General features: G+C 38.0%; 1 protein-coding gene across 1 annotated transcript; it reads right to left on the bottom strand.

The window, feature by feature from the left end:
• Window positions 1–473: 473 nt before the first annotated feature.
• colgalt2a (collagen beta(1-O)galactosyltransferase 2a) lies at window positions 474–20,824 on the bottom strand. Its single transcript, XM_067453161.1, has 12 exons — window positions 20,595–20,824; window positions 18,383–18,496; window positions 18,052–18,169; window positions 14,046–14,180; window positions 11,727–11,931; window positions 10,608–10,727; window positions 7,435–7,508; window positions 7,219–7,325; window positions 6,930–7,062; window positions 4,818–4,945; window positions 4,401–4,607; window positions 474–717 (listed from the first exon to the last, which is right to left on the bottom strand). Exons 1-12 carry the CDS (start codon window positions 20,822–20,824, stop codon window positions 474–476), a joined length of 1,815 nt encoding a protein of 604 aa, XP_067309262.1.
• Between the last annotated feature and the right edge of the window lie 1,706 nt (window positions 20,825–22,530).

The raw sequence follows: 22,530 nt of genomic DNA, 5'->3' as shown, positions 1-22,530 counted from the left end.
CATAAACATGAGAAAAAAGATCTGTCTTAAGAGGATTGTAAGTCAGGGAAGTACAAAAAAGAAAGATGAGTATGGCCCAGTTGTATCAAAGGCAGGTGTTGGGAAAAGCCCAGAGTATTAGATGATTCCCACCCCATTCACAATGGGATTCACCTCCCCCTTTTTCTTTCCCCCTTTTCAAAATTAGACATTTATTTATCTCCTCAGCTGTAAAGTTTTTACATTTTAGGTCATAGTTTTGTGTGTGTTTGTTTTATATGTTTGTATGGGATTCTCTCATGCTTGTATGCTGCAACCAAATTACCCTAGGGAAATAAATACAGAATAACTGAACTAACCCTAAAACAAACCTTAATCCTAACCTGAACACTAGTAACTACATGTTGTTCATTAAAATTGCTTAGTACTTAAATGTGTAATTACACTGTAACAAGGACACCTTAAAAATGTAAGCAGATCCTATAAGAGCCAAATCATAGTTCTTCTCTCGGGCTGCTCTCGGAGATGGGTGTGGGGGTCTTATCCCCACGACTGCGGTCTCCGCGGACGTGATGGCGGTCCCAGTCAGTGGCCGCCGTCTCGTCATTCCAGATGGTGGAGGTCTCGGTGTCACTGAAATAGCCCGACTCCCCAGTGTAATGTGTGGGAAAGAGCAGCAGGGGTTCCACAGAGAAAGCCTTCAAGTCTCTCGCTTTAAAATGAGACATGTATTCCTCACTACAGACAGAGGAGGCACTACAGTTAGCCCACAGAAAGAAGTATACACTAAAATGCCTTCAATAAAATTCATTATTATAAGTACAACTCTTCATAAATGTCATAAAATATAGCTAGATAATGCAAAGAATAGCCACTACTACATTTAAATCCTAAACATTCAATTTACTACCTGCATTATTATGGCTTAAAGGTGCACTGTGTAACTTTTAGCGCCATCTAGCGGTGAGGTTGCAAAGTTAAACCGCTGACCCCTCCCTTTCGAAGCACATAGAGAAGTTACGGTGGCCAACACAGGACAATGATGTCATCGACTAAGACAGCAGAGAGTAGCTAGCAGTTTGTCCATTTACGGCTACTGTATAGAAACATGATGGCGCAAAATGGTGATTTCACTGTAAGGGGACCCATTGTGTATGTAGAAATGACTCATTCTAAGGTAATAAAAAACATAACGGTACATAATAACGGTACGTAATTTTACAGGTACTGGTCTCTATTTTTTTTAACAGAATTTTCCCGTTTTTTCATTATACAGTAAAATGCCTGTTGTTTTACAGATATATGCTGTAATTTAAATTTTGACTATTAATTTTACAGAAATTGCTTGTATATTGGTATTACATCAAATTTCCGTTTAATATGTAATTCTACACAAGTTTGATTAATATTTTACAGATTTTTTCTGTAAAAAAAAAAAAAAAGGAAATTAATGTTTATACAGAGATCAGCAGTCTTTCAACTTTTTTTCTTACTATAAGATAATGTGAGTGAGTTTTTAGAAAGGTTAAAAAACGTTTTTAAAAAGTTTAAGTTTGAGTAATTTCCCTCTAAATTTCCTAACATATATTATACATGTAGCCTACATATGGTTTTCCAAATCGAGTTGCAATGTGCAGCTTTGTGTGTGTGTGTGCGCATACGCACGCAGATTCAAATTTGCCGCCTGCTCATTTCCCGTTTGTTAATTCCCACAGCAGTTCACGGAGCGAGATGCACAGTGATGTTGGGGCAGGCAATTTGAATTTATTTTAAGATACGCTCGTGAAGTGGCTTGTGGGATTAATTGCGGATCTTAAAGAGCAGCCTGAGCAGGAGCATTGAACACACTCTGAACTGTGTGAGGAAAAGGTAAGAGTCTCATTCTATGATATTTATATTGTGTGGCTGCACATTTGTGTTGTTAATTGTTTTAAAGCTATTGTTAGCATTTCTAATCGGTGTTCAGTGCATCGGTGTTAAAACACAGAACATCACAGCAGGCCTCTTTCAACTTTCCATCTGTTTTAAAAAGATCATAAAATGGTATATGTACTTTTACAAGCTGATTGTATGGAAATGTGTGTTGGCAATACCTGTACACAACCATCCAATAATGATAAAAATCTATCCAGTGTTTTTTTGATCCAGTCGTCCGTGAACACTTATGTCGCGCGCCGCGCTCCACTTTATTCCTATGGGTGCACATCAAGCGACTTCAACGCTTCAGCACAGCATTCCGGGAAGGCAGCGCTGCATTTGAACCGATTTGAACGCAGAAATGACGAGAAGCTTCACAAGATCGGTTCAGTCGCGTCACAAAGTGGATCTCCGCTGTCAGGACTTCACCAAATCATACCAAAGAAGTGTGTTTTTGACGGAGCGGTCCCAGCGATAAAGGTTCGGTCCTGCTTTGGAAGCAGTCGGTGAGTAAAACTGCTTCAAATGTCTGTGCTGTTGGCTATCGTCGCGTGAGTAAACATCAGTAAACGACACGATCGCGTGCTACTGCTAAGGTTTAGTCACATACAATAGTCCATAAACCGAATCATGTCCTCATAAACTGCGCGTAAACACACACAAATGTTGACAGGCCACTAAATACAGTACATACCACAGAGACGGTTTGCTGTTGCTGTTTCTCCTGTTCAATTTATTTCAGCCTCCGAATGATTCTGGATCATATCTGTATTAGCTGAGATCGATAGCCATGGGTTTCTCCACGCTTGAGGACGTCACCGCTTTGTTCGCACTCGTCATTCTTTAGCTCCGCCCACACGATACGCCTCCAGCCGCTCGTTTTTTTCCGGAAAGACTCGGTACAGCCCATATTTCTTTTATAAATATAATAAAACTAAAGACTTTTTGGAGATATGAAGGATGCAATACTACTCTATAGGTTCTCAAGATTGACATGAGATTGACTGAAACTGAGTGTTTCACCCCCCCTTTAAATGTTATATGAATATGGTACCTGGAGCACAGGTTTTATCAGCTGTCTTTTGTTGCTTATAATACATTGGAATGTTGATAACACATAAGCAGTCTTTAATAATGCGCTCAATTACACGTAGATGCATACTTTATGCATTAGTGAGTGTGGTGGTGCCTATGGGGTGTCGTTCTTGGATGGGTGCATATGAGGCTGGGAGGGGAAATCACGGTATACTCACTACAAAAACTAGACTACACCACTGATAACAACAACTATAATGCTCCATCATATTTATAAGTCATTCAAGAACTTGGATATATTTTATACATAATATCTTAGTAATTGTACATTGAAAACCTGTATTTTAAAAGTAAATTACTATAGATAGACAGAGCAGAACTCATAAAAACCTTAAATTTGCAGAGATTAACTTGAAAATTAGTGTGGAATTTGACATAATGAAATTAATTTTCACTGTAAAATGTTCTCTGTATTTTTATGGTTTATGGCACGTAATTTTGTGAAATTTGTTTTACTATAATTTTATGGAACCCGTCTAGAAACATTGCTGCCAGAGATTTATCTTTTTTTACGGGTGTTTTTTTTTTTTTGACAGTGTAAGGTCTTTATACACCACTGACAACATAGTTAAGTATATTCGATTACATTTCTGTCAATAGATCATCATAAATATTACACACTGCACCTTTAAATGTGCCTGGGTCAGGACACAATGCTTTCAATTGCCACAGACAATCATTTTGACTCATCCCTCGGTTTATAAAAACAGCAAACAAAAAAATGTTGCTAAAAATAAAGGATAATTCACCCAAAAATGAAAATTCACTTACACACCCTCATTTCATTCCAAACCCATAATGAAGAGATTTATAATGAAGAGATTTCTGATCCTCTATTGCAAATCCATTCAACCCAAACATGAATCAAGTGGTTTATTCCAATTTAAACATTGATCATTGCACAAACATGTATATATAAATATGCTAAACTTAAGCGAATACATGCATGTTTGATCAATATGCTGTTTTTCGTGTGTCATGCAAGCACGTCAAGTGTGTTTGAGCAGCCATTTACCATATGTATATGCATTTATCAAAGTTTATAAGTAAATAAAAGCCTAAATTAAATGTGCTAATAATATTACGCTTTTCAGAAGACGTGGATTAAACCACTTAATTGATATGGATTACTTTGATGAACTTTTTTTAAGCATCAGAGATGAACTAAAGTGTTGTGGGGTTGGAATGACACGAGGGTGAGATTTTTGTGTGAACTAACCTTTTATGAAATGTCGGCCTGGTTTCACTTAGGGCATTTAAGTAGCTTTTATGAATGTGCCTTAGAGAAAAAAATATTACTACATATTTTAAAAAAATACGCCAGTGCAAGTTGTTTTCAGTTAAAGCAGCTAGTCTTAAACCTTATCTGTGAAACTGGGGGTTGATTACCAGCATCTACCGACACTTACTTGGGGTGCTTGTTAAACATAACAGGCAGAAACTCGTCCACGGGCAGCATCTTGCTGAGGGGCTGGGCCTCCAGAAGCGTCTTTGCCCCCTGCAGTGAAAGGGCATAGCCTAATGTCCAATAAGAGTAATCTGGGCTCACCAGGTTCTTCACTCCCTCCACCCAGCGCTCTGGATGCTTAATTTGCAATTGTTTACGCCCCACGTAACTTAAAGAGAGAGGGAAAACGGAACAGAGACAGGAAACACGTGCAAATGTCTAATTATCAATGGAAATTGAATGTATTTTGTTAATGAAATGTTCATTTGTGGACCTCAAGAAGACCAATCACCACTCTGTGGAGGCTATGACGATGGATCAATATAAAGACTCAAAGCAGAATAGAGAACTGTGAAGTTATAATAAAGCCACAACTAACATTAAGTCCCACAGGAGGCCTGATTGTTTCACATCCTCCATGATGGTGATGAGGCGGCTCTTGAAGTTGGGTTCAAACCTGACATCATCCTCCAGTACAAGCACTTGCTGTTGCTGGAGGTCCACCACCTGAGGGCGACACGCAGCAAAAAGAATCATGCAAATAAAGTGACTTGTTTAGTGTTCACACAGCATCAAAGTCATTTTATATTACACTCTCGAAAAGAAAGGTTCCAAAAAGGGGTTTTGGCGTAATGCCATGGAAGAACAATTAAAAGCTCCTAAAAGAGTATGAAGAGCAATTTATAATCAAAAATGAGCTCTGTAAAGCCACATTTCCCTCCTTATCTCAAACCGTTTCTCCTCCTACTCTCCTCCGTATCACTTTAAATGTAGTATACTATAGTTCTGTGCTAGCCTGACAAGCCAGACCCACATCAAGATTTTTTGCCTGGAAACTCACCATTGACAGGGCTCAATCAGAGGGGCGGGATAAACGGTTGTCTTCCAAGCTCCCTCTGCACGCGATAGAATAGCGCTACAACCAACCAGAGCAATGTGAAGTGGAGCTAGTTGATAGATAAAACTTTTGCCGTATACAGTCGGCAAAACTCAGAACACATCTTCCCTTTTTAAGAATGACTTCAGTGCCGTTCTTTGTTCTTTTCTCAGAGAAAAGCTTAACTCTAAGTCTTCCAGACCGCTGTTCGCTAGCTTCTGTGTTTACTAGTAACACACAAGCACAACTCTGCCGTTATTATTCTAAGCCCCACCCACAGACTCTATACACGATGTGATTGGCCATACCAGAGTTTGGTTTTAACAGCTTAGAAGTGTATTGAGAGTTGTTAGACGACACTCGTGGCAGATTAGATTTGCTGCCACTAGAGTGCATCTAGATTTCTAGGCTAGTTCTGTGCAGAAATTCAAATGGATCTGATGAATTTTTGCAACCATCTCTCTGGACCTCAGACTGTGTGCGCTATGGTGGCTCTCGTGTCACTAACGTGGAACCCGACCTCATTTACCCTAATGGAAACCATATTTACACTGTCTACATCATTCTCTGTCCCCTGAATAGTGTGCCATTCACAATATAGAAAATAGTAAATGCATGAACAAGTGACTGATTTTAGCCTAGCCTCAGCTTCGGGGTCTATTTATAATGTAGGGGGCCGGACAGTTTTGATTCTGGAGAGCATTTGATTGGACAGACAATCTGATGAGAAGCTGAAGTGCAAAGTGATATCATCATAATCATTGATCAGATTATTGGCAGAATAAGAGACTGTAAGTTTTGAATCATTATATCTTATCAATATAATTTTTGTCATTGTTTTGTAGCACGCGCCAACTAACAGTAAGGCTAACATAGGCACGCTAAAAGCCAAAAAAAGTCATAGTTTCTTTATAGAACGATAAATGCCAATAAAGAACTTTTATTTTTAAGACTGTAGTTTGCATTTAACACCATCATACACAAGAGTTGATTTGTAATGGAGGCAAGCTATTAAGAGCCATGTGTGTGTAAACCTCACTCCCCTGGCCTCAAGAGTCACACTAGCGTCTGATGTTAGAGACTGCAATCTTTAGCGTCTTTGTTAGCTTGCCCACCTCCCATGCCGGAGACGTAAGTTCAAATCCCACTCTGAGCAGGTTGAATATGACCGGTTGGTGCCATGTCCCGGTTGGGAGTGATTTTTTGAGGGGGTGAGTGTAACGGAGGCCAGCTAGTAAGAGCTGTGTGTATAAACCTCACTCCCCTGGCCTCAAGAGCTGCACTGGCGAATGATGTTACAGACTGTAGTCTTTAGCATCCTTGTTAGCACGGCCACCTCCTATGTCGGAACGAGCCACTGGTTCAAAAGTAGGACCGGTTACATTTGGTGCCGTGACCCGGGTGGGAGTGACGTTTAGGGGGTCAGTGTAACGGAGGCCAGCTAGTAAGAGCTGTGTGTGTAAACTACACTCCCCTGGCCTCAAGAGGCTGTGCTCTTTAGTATCCTTGTTAGCGAAAACGCTGTTTCGAATCCCGCTCAGAGCAGGCAGAGTAGGACCATTTACACATGCTAATGTTTCAGTTTATTGTAGAGCATCATGTTTTGCTGTATACCTTTTTCCAGATGTTGTAATGACTAAGGAAGCAACCAATTTCACCCTTAGTTAGCACACGATCAGAGTAAGGATCTTTATATCCAGGCAGCATCTCAATTTCTAAAGCCCTTAGCTGAGTTGAATTCAGGGCTCTGGGAGAGAGAAGAAACATGAAGTCTTATTTGACTGTGGCATGTGGTGTAATAGAAAAATACTCTTTGTATAGTATAAAGTACAGTATACAGTATAAACAAAAGAGTGAATGTGACATTGTGTAACTGGTGCAAAAGTGTGGGTTATAATCATACTTGCCATCCACCGCATCGGTGAGGGTGACATCTATGCCCAACACCTCCAACGAGCGCAGCATACGATCTCTGCGATCTTCCCGGCGCTTTAGATTAATCAAGTAGACCTAAAAAGAGAAGACAATACCCTAACAGTTTCATTCTGATTCCTATAATGAATATTGCAAATGGACTGCAGTATTCTACATTTAGTATTTCAGCTGTCAGTATCTATACCTGATTGAATGTCATGGTGTCTTTGGGTTTAGAAGCCATGTGCAGATAATGTGATGTTTCCATTTTGAAGTCAACTAAGGAAGATAAATTTCAAGTTATTTGTCGTTTAAGCACAAAGAAAAAGCTTCTGTTAAAAAAAAAAAACCTCATAGTAATTACATTAGCGATATATAAAAATGGGAGCTTAGTGATTGGATGATACATTTGGAATTATAATTTAAAGGTGTTTAAATGAATTAAAAGTTTATTAATTTTAAGAATTTTAATTGCAGGGGTCACTTGTTCACAGTGTTAGTCAATTGTTTATGTGTCAAAAAAACTGTCAAATTTTAGCTTTTAATAACTTTTCCATTCCCTTTCTGATTCAAGACAAATATTTATAATATTTATGCTTTTCACAGTACACATTTTTGTAACAGATTACAGGGGGACATTTTTGCTTCCTTATCTTTATGGAGAATTATATATTTTTAAAAAGTATATCTTCATGTTTTATAGTTGCGTTTAGCTGATTCGAGCTGGGTGATGATAGTTTACATTTCGCAACAAAACATGCAATCAAGCATTTGAGATACATCAACTTTCATGGTGCATGTATGTGAATAAAAACATACTTATATCTAAGAGCTGGGTGATAATATAGTTATACCAACTGAAATATTTCAGGTCTTTTATTGTTTTAATACTGATGATTTTGGCATACAGCTCATGAAAACCCTCTAAAAAAATCTTTAAAACAAAATGCATATTTCAACCAATACAAGAAAAGTGTTTTTTTTGTTTGTTTTTTTAAGTCAACCTTCAAATAATTATGTTCAGTTATGCACTCAATACTTGGTTCGGGAATCCTTTTGCAGAAATGACTGCTTCAATGCGGCGTGGCATGGAGGCGATCAGCCTGTGGCACTGTTGAGGTGTTATGGAGGCCCAGGATGCTTCCATAGCGGCCTTAAGCTCATCCAGAGTGTTGGGTCTTGCGTCTCTCAACTTTCTCTTCACAATATCCCACAGATTCTCTATGGGGTTCAGGTCAGGAGAGTTGGCAGGCCAATTGACCACAGTAATACCTTGGTCAGTAAACCATTTACCAGTGGTTTTGGCACTGTGAGCAGGTGCCAGGTCGTGCTGAAAAAACAAATCTTCATCTCCATAAAGCTTTTCAGCAGATGGAAGCATGAAGTGCTCCAAAATCTCCTGATAGCTAGCTGCATTGACCCTGCCCTTGATAAAACACAGTGGACCAACACCAGCAGCTGACATGGCACGCCAGACCATCACTGACTGAGGGTACTTGACATTGGACTTCAGGCATTTTGGCATTTCCTTCTCCCCAGAAGGAAGGCATTTCTCGTCTTCCTCCAGACTCTGGCACCTTGATTTCCGAATGACATGCAAAATTTGCTTTCATCCAAAAAAAAGTACTTTGGACCACTGAGCAACAGTCCAGTGCTGCTTCTCTGAAGCCCAAAAGTGGCTTGACCTGGGGAATGCGGCACCTGTAGCCCATTTCCTGCACACGCCTGCACACGCCTGTGCACGGTGGCTCTGGATATTTCTACTCCAGACTCAGTCAACTGCTTCCGCAGGTCCCCCAAGGTCTGGAATCGGTCCTTCTCCACAATCTTCCTCAGGGTCTGGTCACCTCTTCTCGTTGTGCAGCGTTTTTTGCCACACTTTCCTTCCCACAGACTTCCCGCTGAGGTGCCTTGATACAGCACTCTGGGAACAGCCTATTCGTTCAGAAATTTCTTTCTGTGTCTTACCCTCTCGCTTGAGGGTGTCAATGATGGCCTTCTGGACAGCAGTCAGGTCGGCAGTCTTACTCATGATTGCGGTTTTGAGTAATGAACCAGGCTGGGAGTTTTTAAAAAAGCCTCAGGAATCTTTTGCAGGTGTTTAGAGTTAATTAGTTGATTCAGATGATTAGGTTAATAGCTCGTTTTGAGAACCTTTTCATGATATATGATATGCAAATTTTTAATGAGCTGTATGCCAAAATCATCAGTATTAAAACAATAAAAGACCTGAAATATTTCAGTTGGTGTGCAATGAATCTAAAATATATGAAAGTTTAATTTGTATCATTACATTATGGAAAATAATGAACTTTTATCACATATGCTAATTTTTTGAGAAGGACCTGTATGCATATGGTAAAGTAGGATGCATTGTAAAAAAAAAAAAAAAAAAAAAAAACTAATTGTGAATTTAATGGTAAGTTAAATGGTTTACAGAAAGTTTCCATACTATATACAGAGAATAACTAATATATCTAACTGTACATTTAAAGTAAAATATCGTTAAATTGTGATGAGATTTGATTAATCATGTGGCTCTCATCACCACTGTCACCACCACTTTGGTGGTTGTCCGTGTATTATAAAGATACAAAAAAAGATATTAGTACTTCAATAGTAAATTAATATTATATTAGTTACTGTAAATGTAAGTTAAATTGCGTGTTGGGTCGGTATTTTTTTAATATGGTGGCAATTTAATAACCTGTATTAAATTGTGATAGGACCACAAACAATCTGTGCTTAAATATCATGCACATTTTGTGATAAACACACTTCAGTCGATTTGAGCTTGTAATTTTGGGATTCTTTAGAAGGATATGCAGAGCTTTAGGTGCTACACACACTGGGGACAGCACAAGGTTTTAATTTTTATGAGACTCTGTTGCTAAGTTTACACATATGTTTAATCCTTGGAAGGTTTAGTTTGCTAAAAAATCTTTTATCTTTTGAGCTCTAAGTAGCACCATGTTTTCTTATCCGTTTTTTTAAAATTGTATTTATTCTTTTAACATACGGATTTCATAATACAGTCAAGCTAATCTGATGGTGGGAGACAACAGGATCAGAAAGAGCAGAAAGAATGTGTGAGAGATGTCACAGAGGAGTGAAAACTCTCTCTTTCCTGTGAAAACTATATGGAAAAGCATACAGAGAGTTTGTGTAAGCTAAAGGAACACAGAGGAATAGTGGGAATTCAATAGATTTCCCACACCTCTCCTTCACAGCTTATTATTCACTCATAAATGTTGTACTAATAGGCCAATAACATCACCTCAGTACTAAGTCTCTCCGCTTAAAAGCTGTTTTTGTGTGTGAAGACTTTTGTCAATTCTTCATATTGTTTTGTGATTAAGCAGATTTAGTAATACACACGTAGTGCTTCGGTGACAGTGTGGCTGAAGCTCTCCACCTCCTCCTCCAGAGTCTGCTTTGTATTCAAAGGCAGTGGCAGGTACCCATAATGCTCTTTGTTACATAAGAACATCTGCACACCTGTAAAGATAATAATGTAAGTCATATTTTTATCACACATTTTTTTAGTAATGGCCAGAATCAGCTAAAAGGCAAAAATGTAGCACATTCTGGACAGGTTCTCTCAAAGTATGAACAAAATGTGGGGGCCGAAAGCTGCGGGAACAGTGCGAGGCCGGTGGCACGATTGCTCATGAGCGGGACCTGCACGCCACACACTGATCTTGAATCTCATGGATGAGACATGATAGCACAGAGCAGATCATATGAATCATAAAGTGTTTTAGAGGCTCTTGGCCCATCCCAGCATTTTCAGTCCTGGCTTACACTGGCCACACAGTAGAAAAGCGGCTATTCAGAGTTATCTGGCCTTCAATAACGTTCTCAAAACGTCAGCACAAAAAAATAAATAAAAAATCATACATTGTTCATAGAATGTCTTTTTTTCTGTTTTAGCTGGATGTTCATCTAACATGTTTAAAGTGGTAGTAAAATGTTCAGAGAACATTCAAAAGTAATTTTCCCATAATGTTTGGAGAAAACAAACAAACAGTTTTTAACAGATTTTTTTGGGAACATTGGCACATCTCATTTCAGAGGAATAAATCAATGATTTTTACAAGTAGGACTGAAATTATTTTCAGTCAAGTTGAATTTAAATACAAATAAATAAATAAAAATTAAGCAAATATCAAGCACAGGTTTCAACTCAATGACCTATACTCTGTAAAAAATGCAAATTTTGAACTTTTGCAGTACAATCGACTTGGATGTTATTTCAACTTAAATTATGTTAAACTGACTTAAAAAAATTAGTTACATCTTGTATAACTAATAAAAAAAAGTTTAACATTTCTTAACTTATTTTGATGAGTTAAAACAATGTAAAAACTTATGTTGTCATAACTTATCGAACATATAATTTTTTACAGTGTGTGCTCCCTTTTTAATCAGACTTACAGTAAAGTACAGTAGAATAGTACTGTATTGTCAAAAGTAAAGAAATAATGGAATTGTTACCTGCTTGTCTTGCAGAAAACGCAAAAGCCATAATATCATCCAGGGCCCAAAGATAATAATGGTGCAGAGGGTAAAAGGCCAGGGCAGCGCTAGCACTGCGTCGCAGGTCTATCAGCATTGTGGAGTGAATCATGGGAACTGGGTGGCAGCTATTACGCTTCCAGTTCCGGATAGGTACGTATTGTGGTGTTCGCTTATAATACCCCTGCAGAAAGGAAAGAGATGCTCAACATCTTCAAGATTCAGAGCATGATCAATAAATAATAAAATGCTCTAATACATGCAGACAAACGGAGAAACAAGGAATAATATAATAATATTCTAACTTTTACAAAACACTGCAATATAATTTTTTTAAACTTCTTGGCTGCGTCCGAAACCTGGAAAATGCTGCCTTTGGAGGACACATTTCAAGGCAGGAAGGCATCAAGCAATGTCCGAATCTAATCTTTGCTTCCCTTCCTGTCTCCTTTATCTGATCTTGGCTGCGTCCGAAAACCTAGGCAGCTGACTCGTTGCCTCGCTGCCTCATCAGACAATGACTCTGCAGGCAGCGTTTTGTGCATGAAGGCACCTCACGGAACTAATTTCGGACAGACTTCTTAGGCAGCGTAACAGTTTAATGATCTACAGCTAAACAGAGAGATTTGGTGAGAACTAAACACATATTTAATTACTACAGTAGTGACTGTTCGCTAGAAATGACATCAGAAGTGTTTAATATCTGGTGTTGGTTTTTTACCAGATTTGGTAAAAAAAACTTACATTTACACACAAACTGACCAGCAAACGCAACTTTCGGACGCCATCTAATTTTCCCTAGCTCAACTGTCAGTGAATGGAAAGCACAGGATTGTGGGATATCAAAGGCAGCGAAGGACACATGTATGCTGCCTTCAAAAATGGATCAGATGTGAATGTTTGGGACAAATGTGTCTTCCGAAGGCAGCATTTTACAGGTTTCGGATATCCCACAATCCTGTGCTTCAGTGACAGTTGAGCTTGGAAAATAAGATGGCGTCCGAAAGTTGCGTTTGCTGGTCAGTTGTGTGTTTGTAAATGTATGTTTTTAACCAATATGTTCCACTTCTGATGTAATTTCTAGTGAGAAATTACTAATGTAGTTAAATTTGTGTTTAGTTCTAAGCTCTCTCTATTTTGCTGTAGATCATTAAACTGTTAGGCCTACACTGCCTTAGTCTGTCTGAAATCAGTTTCGCGAGGTGCCTTGGTGCACAAAACGCTGCCTTACAAGTCGTTGTATGACGGCATTATAATGCCATTAATAACCGAGCGCACAACACAACTGATAGGCTACTCGCGCGCGCAGTAAATCACTTCCGCGAGAGAATAACAGATCTACAGGCGAGAAAACGGGAGCCCCAAGCTCATTTTGAACCCGCGCGCGCATGACATCTCCTCTGCGCGCAAATCAAGCGAGGCAACGAGTCAGCTGCCTAGGTTTTCGGACCCAGCCATAGTTTCTCACGCGTTCTACAGCTTACATCGATTCACCAGAAGGTGGCGGCAATAAGTGACTCATTGAATGTTGTTCAGAAATGATTCGTTCTAAAACATGAATGGTTGATTCCATAGACAGTAAAAGGTTGATTTAGCTTTGCTTTCTAGCTGTTTTCTTTAATGGAGCAACATTAGACAACGTAACTGGCAGCACTGTGTTGAAAATGTAAGTTACTCATTATGAACTTTACTGTTGTATAAGGGCAATAGACTTTCCATAGTGTCGCGTGGTGTTTGCGTTGCATTTTTCATAGAATTTTTCAAAATGTATTTTCGGTGCTTCAAGAGATTCTAATTTACCAACTGATGTCTCACATGGACTACTTTGATGATGTTTTTATTACCTTTCTGGACAAGGACAGTAAAGTGTGCATAGACTGCAGGGACGAAAATATAAAATATCTTCAACTGTGTTCCGAAGATGAACGGAGGTCTTACGGGTGTGGAACAACATTAGGGTGAGTCATTAATGACATACATTAGATTTTTGGGTGAACTAACCCTTTAACTTGTGTCTCTGGTGTCATGAAAAATTGGGTCAATTAGGCAACCCCTTTCAGAATTATGTGTCTCCATATCCTAAATGTACACGGCTTGCTATAATCATGAACATCCCGCCCCCAAACATACCCTAGTTGGTTATGGCAAATTGGGTAAAGTGTTTGATCATCACCCATCGGTTTGAAAATAGCATACTGAGTCCTGAATGATACACGACTGACCATTGAGCCTGATACTAGGCCACACTGATTTCCTGTAAGTGAAAGCCATTGTAATGTAAATGTTAGTAGCCTGTACCTGCAAGGTCATGCCACACCAAAAGTTGGAATAGAGTGTCCTTGACTCTAGCATTGGAGCCACCAGCGTCCGATTCTCAGCAATCAGATGGTTCAGCACTTGTGTGTTTGTCAGCAGATTATCACTGTCTGCAAACTAGAAGACAAATCATACAAACCTTTCAAAAATGATCATTCAACTCATTGAACCCATTGAACCCTGAAATTTAGGTTTGGAAGATAAACCACACTTTTAAGCCTGTAAGCCTGTATATATATATATATATATATATATATATATATATATATATATATATATATATATATATATATATATATATATATATATATATATATATATATATATATATATACACACACACTCACCTAAAGGATTATTAGGAACACCATACTAATACTGTGTTTGACCCCCTTTCGCCTTCAGAAATGCCATAATTCTACGTGGCATTGTTTTTACAAGGTGCTGAAAGCATTCTTTAGAAATGTTGGCCTATATTGATAGGATAGCATCTTGCAGTTGACAGAGATTTGTGGGATGCACATCCAGGGCTGAAGCTCCCGTTCCACCACATCCCAAAAATGCTCTATTAGGTTAAGATCTGGTGACTGTTCGGGCCATTTTAGTACAGTGAACTCATTGTCATGTTCAAGAAACCAATTTGAAATGATTCGAGCTTTGTGACATGGTGCATTATCCTTCCGGAAGTAGCCATCAGAGGATGGGTACATGGTGGTCATAAAGGGATGGACATGGTCAGAAACAATGGTCAGGTAGGCCGTGGCATTTAAACGATGTCCAATTGGCACTAAGGGGCCTAAAGTGTGCCAAGAAAACATCCCCCACACCATTACACCACCACCACCAGCCTGCACAGTGATAACAAGGCATGATGGATCCATGTTCCCATTCTGTTTACGCCAAATTCTAAATCTACCAACTGAATATCTCAAAAGAAATCAAGACTTATCAGATCAGGGAACATTTTTTAGATGTCCAATTTTGGTGAGCTTGAGCAAATTGTAGCCTCTTTTTCCTATTTGTAGTGGAGATGAGTGGTACCCAGTGGGGTCTTCTGCTGTTGTAGCCCATCCGTCTCAAGGTTGTGCGTGTTGTGGCTTCACAAATGCTTTGCTGCATACCTCGGTTGTAATGAGTGGTTATTTCAGTCAAAGTTGCTCTTCTATCAGCTTGAATCAGTTGGCCCATTCTCCTCTGACCTCTAGCATCAACAAGGCATTTTTGCCCACAGGACTGCCACATACTGGATGTTTTTCCCTTTTTACACCATTCTTTGTAAACCCTAGAAATGGTTGTGCGTGAAAATCCCAGTAACTGAGCAGATTGTGGAATACTCAGACCGACCCGTCTGGCACCAACAACCATGCCACACTCAAAATTGCTTAAATCACCTTTCTTTCCCATTCTGACATTCAGTTTGGAGTTCAGGAGATTGTCTTGACCAGGACTACACCCCTAAATGTATTGAAGCAACTGTCATGTGATTGGTTGATTAGATAATTGCATTAATGATATACTGAAAAGGTGTTCCTAATAAGCCTTTAAATTAGTATATATATATATATATATATATATATATATATATATATATATATATATATATATATATATATACAACCCCAAATCAGAAAAAGTTGGGAAATAAAAAAAGAAAGTAGTGATTTCTAAATTTACTTTGACTTGTATTTTATTACAGTAAAGCATTTACCACTTTGTAATGTTGCCATTCCTTTTCACAACACTTAAAAGACGTTTAGGGACTGAAGACACCAAGTGATGAAGTGTTTCAGGTGTAATTTTGTCCCATTCTTCATGCAAACAAGTCTTAAGGTGGGCAACAGTACAGGGAACTGCGACAAATTGGGTTAAATGCATTGTCGCATTTAACTGCGACAAATGCGACAACGAAGACCCTGTACTGTTGCCCACCTTAAGACTTGTTTGCAGGAAGAATGGGACAAAATTACACCTGAAACACTTCATCACTTGGTGTCTTCAGTCCCTAAACGTCTTTTAAGTGTTGTGAAAAGGAATGGCAACATTACAAAGTGGTAAATGCTTTACTGTCCCAACTTTTTTTGAAATGTGTTGCAGGTCTGAATGACAGGAAAGGATGCATATTTACAAATGACATGAAGTTGACCAGACAAAACATGAAATATTTTGTGTTCATATAGTCTGCAATGAAATACAAGTCAAAGTAATTTTAGAAATCACTTCTTTTTTTTTTTTTTTTTGCACATTCCATACTGTCCCAACTTTGTCTGATTTGGGGTTGTATATATATAATATTAGGGATGCCACAATACTCAATATAATATTGAACTGTTCGGTCAATACGCACTGGTGAATTGCGTTTTTTTTTCTTTTTTTTTCGGTTTTGCATTTAATTAATTATTTCCATTTCTCTCCGTTTGAAATATTTCTCTCAGTTTATTTCGGATCTGTTTGAGTGTGCCTGTGAGTCTACGCGCTGATATGAGCAAATATCCAATCATATGCACTAAAGTTAGGGGGTGTTTAGCAACGTTTTAAAGCCTTGCCAGTTAAACATTTAATTTGCGTGCTATGCACTGTTTTGCATTGAGTGCACGCACTAAACGTCTGTCAAACACACGTGATTACTGGACAGTCTTACAGCGCTAATACTGTCAAATACACACAAGGTTAACATATAAACGCAGTCGGTTAACGCTGTCCTTAAAGGGACAGTTCACCTCTAAAATAAAAAATAAAAAATAAAAAACACCTTACAGTAGCTTGACAATATCAAATGACAATATCCTGGCCAGACTACTGTTGTCAAATATATAAGTATTTGAAATTAACATGATTTCTTAATGTCTAGTCACATATCAGGGTCATTTTATGATTCATTTAAATACATTTCTTACATACAGTTTCTTTCATTTGTTTTCTCAATATCTTTTAATATGCTTAGTTTAATCACACTTTAGTTTTATAATTTTTTTGTGAAAAATATATAATTCATATCAAATTTAAAAATAGTATTTTTAAATTTTTTCTTAATAATAAACAAACTTCTACTCAATCTGTTAAAAAAAGTTTTTACTTTTCATCTGTCAAGTGTCTTCTTTAATAAGAGACCAAACAACAACAAAAAGGCTGTGCTCCAAAGATTTGCGACAACAAAAAGTGGTCAATAGGTATTAAATGGATCATAACTGTTCCATAAATATAATATAGTACCATGAAATCCCCCAAGGGGACTGCAGATGATCCGAAACAATGCATAAAATGGAAACATTTATGTTAAAAATTGTACTGGTACATCAAGATGTTTGGTCTGGAAACTCACCATTGACAGGGCTCAATCCGAGAGGCGGGATAAACGCTTGTCTTTCAAACTCCCTCTGCACGCGATAGGATAGCGCTAAAACCAACCAGACCAACGAAGGTGAAGCGGAGCTAGTTGATAGATTAAACTTATCCGTACCGTATACGCCATATCCGTATCCGGTCGGCAAAACTCAGTCCACATCTTCACTTTTTGAGAATGACTTCAGTGCCGTTTTTTGTTCTTTTCTCAGAGAAAAGCTTAACTCCAAGTCTTCCAGAGTCGCGGTCAAAGCTGATTTGAAAGACCGCCGTTCGCCAGCTTCTTTGTTTACTAGCCCGCAAGCGCAACTCGGTCGTCATTATGTTAAGCCCCACCCACTGACTCTATACACGATGTGATTGGCCTGACCAGAGTTTGGTTTGAGAGGTGAAAGTTGCTAGACGACACTCGTGGCAGATTAGATTTGCTGCCGCTTGGGTGCATCTAGATTTCTAGGCTAATACATGGTCGCTTTTCAAAAAAAAAAAAAAAAAAAAAAAAAAAAAAAATATATATATATATCTATATATATATATATATATATATATATAGTAGATCTATATGATATAATAACACAGAGAGTTTTAAACAAATACAGGGACACCAGAAGCTGTCCTGAGATCAGCACAGAAGGAGCGGTCACCTCACCAGAATGTAATCTGCCCACTGTGCCCTGGCTGATGTGAGCGCAGCCTGCTTCAGCTTCATCACATGGGTGAACCGAGACTCCGTCCAGTGCTTAGGGCCCAGCTCATCCACATAATACCTGTAAATAATTATTATAACTATAGTGAATTAGAACCAAATGCTTCAGTATGCTAAGACACGTGAGATGTTTCCTCTTTTATATATTAATTTTGTACAACATTAAAAGTTTTACGTTACTTATCGTAGGGACGCTAGTGAGTTATAACTTCTAAGAGAATAGTTCTGAACATACAGTGTTCTGTAATATAATGTAATGTGCATGTGTTGTCACCTTTTGTCCTCCTCCATGGTCTGCAGTTGTACCGAATGATACAAACTCTCCACTCCAGAGAGCCATTCGTGCAGCATTGCAGTGGTGTTGTCAATATTGTGATCGGTAGCGGCCCTAACAAACAGAAATTAGGTCCAGAATTATAGCATTTAGCCCATGTTGCAGTTTTTGGTAACATAGTTACACGTTACTAGATGTACTTACTATAGTAATTACAGTAAATTATGAATAAGTACAAGTAACTAAAGCCCAATTTATACCTCTGTGTCAACTGTACACCATAGCATTTTTGGAGAGGTTCACGTCAGGGTACGTCGTAGGCGACACGTGCAACACACAGCCTACGATGTACCCTGACGTGCACCTCTCCAAAAATGTAACAATGCGTCGATTCTACGTGGACTGCAAGCACTGTGATTTGTCTGCAGTAGAGGCTATGGTGCAGATCCAACGCAGAAACATAAATTAGCCTTAAGGCTGATTTATACTTCTGCAACGAACCTACGCTGTGGGCTACACGTCGATGTTCTGCATCCTTGTCCACGTTGACGTGCAGTTACACATTAAGAGGGAGCATGAGGGGTTCTGGCAGACCAATCACAGCACTTGTGTTCCGCGTAGAATCGGCATGTTATTACATTTTTGGAGAGGTGCACGTCAGGGTACGTCGTAGGCTACGTGTGCAACACACAGCCTACGACGTAGCCACGGTGTACCCTCGACGCAGAAGTATAAATTGGGCGTTAACTGTAAATCAAACCCTGGCCCTATAGTAACATGTAGTTAATAAGTGTTACTCAGTACTTATTTGAGTAAGTACAATTTAACTATATGTCACCTTTAATAAAGTGTAACATTATTTATTTTACAGTGTACTGTACTTGTTACATGTTACATGTAGTTACTGTAGTAATAACTATAAATTATGCATAATTACATGCAACTAACCCTTATCCTAAGCCTATAGTGCATGTAGTTCATTATTATTACACAGTACTTAAATGTGTAATTACACCGTAACACAGACATTTTTTGTAACATTGTCATCTTGCCATGGAAAATCACAATTCGAAAGTTTGGGGTCAGTAAGATTTTTTAAAAGAATCGTATACATTCAGTCAGCAAAGACATTGATCATTAAATTGACCAACTGTAACAGTAAATACATTAATATGTTACAGAATATTTCGATTTCAAATAATTGTCAAATAAATATTTTATTCTTTACTGAATCCAAGCAAAAACCTTGTCACGGTTTCCACAAAAATATTGAGCAGCACACCTGTTATCAACATTGATAATCTTAAGAATAGTTTCTTGATCATATTAGAATGATTTCTGAAGGATCATGTGACACTGGAGACTGGATTAACGATGCTAATATATATATATTTTTATATCTTTTGTCCATTATTGTGTATTGGTTTTAAAACTGGGATCCAGGAACCTAAGATGGTGTACAAAAGTAAAAGATAAAAACAAGTAAAATAATAATAATCAATTTAATTAATAAATCATTATATTGCAACTAATAATAATACTTTTATTACTATTTATTATTATTATTAAATAATACTTATTTTAATATATATATAATGATGTGTTCTATATATTAAAAGATATAGAACACATCATTATTGGTCACTTTTGCTGTTTATTGGAGTGCAAACTGCCTGGTATTTTCTCCTTCATTTCTCCTTTTACTCATCTGCATTCTTTCACTTGACTGTGATTCTTGTCATATTTACTTTTCAAGCTTTTCAGGATTTTTCAGACTGAGGTGTAATTAAAAAGCCTAGCGCTCTCTTCAATGTGTGGTCAAATACAGAACCACTGATATAACCACAGGTATTATATTTGTGTGATAATAGTGCTAACACAGTAACTTTCAGCGATAGAACATTAAACTCATGTAAATGAGTACGCAGATTTAAATGTGATTATAACTGAAAGTGCTTTAATTCAGAAAAATGTGTTTATAGCCATGTGAATTTTAAATGTAATAAGTGATAAGCTTTTTAAATATAATATTGAGGGATAATATCGATAATCAATAAAATCGATAATATCGATTCATATACCTTCAGCTGATATGTCTTCCTATTAAAACACAAATCGTTATTTATAGAAATAAAGTTCACAAATTCTTTAGAAAATAACATTTGTAAAGCATTTGTTATGTGCCCACCAGCATGAAACAAAAATGACTTACCATATAGAGATGCGGTCTTTGGGATAATCCAGTCTCTCAATACATCCCAGAAAATAAGGAAGGCTGTGTTCAGCGTTACGGGACAAAACCGCTATGACTACTTTGGGCTTGAATAGAGATGTCTCTTGCAAAATAGGCTCCAGGTCAATGAGTGTGTGAATAAAGCCGAGCCATGTCTGTAACAGTAACAGTACAAACAAAAGTTTTCCAGGTGCTCTAAGGTATGCCATAGTGTTTGAATGCATGCCTTAGTATAGGATAGCAGTCAGAGTGGTGAAGACACACTGACTGGGGAGCTTTGAGTGTGCTCAGCCTATATACGCAAGTATACTCTTGAAGGGACTGTAAAAGAATAACATACACTTAAATGCAAATTAATTAATAAATAATGGCACAACGTTGTTTAATATGGTAAGCTATTTTGGTCTTTATTTATTCCTAGGATATGAATTTGTGAAATCAACTATTCAATTTTCACTAGTTAAAATGGTCATTTTTGATTTCAGAACTAGTAAAAAGTTCTTGATATCAACAATGTCCTCACCCGCTCAAATCAAATTCTTTAATAGTAAAAACTACTATTCTTTCTTGATATCTAAAAATGCATTATTACTAATAGGATTCTACAATGATATGTTATACCTTTGCAAGCCATTTTGACTTTTATTAATTCCCAAGATATAAATCAATCAATCAATTAACCTTTTTTTATATAGCGGTTTTACCATGACGATTGTGTCAAAGCAGCTTCACAGTGTTAAACAGGACAATATTGCAACAAAATTTGATTTGGCTGTACCGTTGTTCTGGAGAAAACAGTGATGTTATCAGCTTATATTAATTTATCATAGCTGTTGGCAGATCAGTATTATAGTTTATAGAATTAAATAAGCCTATGAACTAATAATGATCAAATTAATTCAATGTATTTGTATATTTAGTTGAATAACATAATTTTAGTGTCCCCAACTAAGCAAGCCGAGCCAAAGGCGACAGTGGCAAGGAACCAAAACTCCACCAGGGCATGATGATGAAAATAAACTTTGGGAGAAACCAGACTCAGTCGGCATGCCAGTTCTCCTCTGGCCTATTAACAAGCAGTGTATGATTATTATTATGGCAACCTTATAGGTCAGAAACCATATTAGATCGGAATATTCAAAATTTCAGATCCAGCCGACTGCAGTAAACCTTGGGATAAACAGAGAGACTAACATTAGTGTAGATGCCACTCTTTTATGATGTAACGAGTACATCAGGTGTTATGGGAAGTGTTCCCGGTTCCCCCTGACCTAGATAATGCAGCCAAACAATCAGTCAATTGATTTGAATAATGAAAGTTAAAAATGCCATAGTAAAGAGATTTGAGCTAGATTTAAACTGACATTGTGTGTCTGCTTCCCAAACAATGCCAGGAAGACTGTTCCAGAGTTTAGGTGCTAAATAGGAAAGGAACTACCGCCTGCAGTTGATTTAGATATTAGGTATTATCAACTGGCCAGAGTTTTGAGACCGAATTAGTAATATATCTTTCGGATGAGACGTCCATCTTTCGGATGACACGTTAAACCGAGGTCCTGACTCTCTGTGGTCATTAAAAATCCCAGGATGTCCTTCGATAAAGAGTAGGGGTGTAACCCCGGCATCCTGGCCAAATTTCCCCATTGGTCCCTGTCCATCATGGCCTCCTAATAATCCCCTTATCCTGATTGGCTTCATCACTCGGTCTCCTCTCCACCAATCAGCTGGTGTGTGGTGACCGTTCTGGCGCAATATGGCTGCCGTCGCATCATCCAGATGGATGCTGCACATTGGTGGTGGTTGAGGAGATTCCCCCCTTCAATGTAAAGCGCTTTGAGTGCCTTGAAAAGCGCTATATAAATCGAACGCATTATATATTGGGTACTGGGTTAAAGGGATAGTTCACCCAAAAATG

This window comes from Pseudorasbora parva, chromosome 9 (genome assembly GCF_024679245.1).
Source record: "Pseudorasbora parva isolate DD20220531a chromosome 9, ASM2467924v1, whole genome shotgun sequence".
NCBI lineage: Eukaryota > Metazoa > Chordata > Actinopteri > Cypriniformes > Gobionidae > Pseudorasbora > Pseudorasbora parva.
This window is presented reverse-complemented; position numbering and strand designations above follow the sequence as displayed.

Bases quoted from the DNA above. Each gene is read 5' to 3' on its own strand.
- colgalt2a (XM_067453161.1), bottom strand. From the start codon at position 20,824: ATGGCATACCTTAGAGCACCTGGAAAACTTTTGTTTGTACTGTTACTG. The intron at 11,932-14,045 runs GTACAGGCTACT...TCCTTTCTGCAG, and splicing joins GGTGTGGCATGACCTTGCAG to GGGTATTATAAGCGAACACC. The intron at 7,326-7,434 runs GTATAGATACTG...TTCTCTTTTTAG, and splicing joins ACACCATGACATTCAATCAG to GTCTACTTGATTAATCTAAA.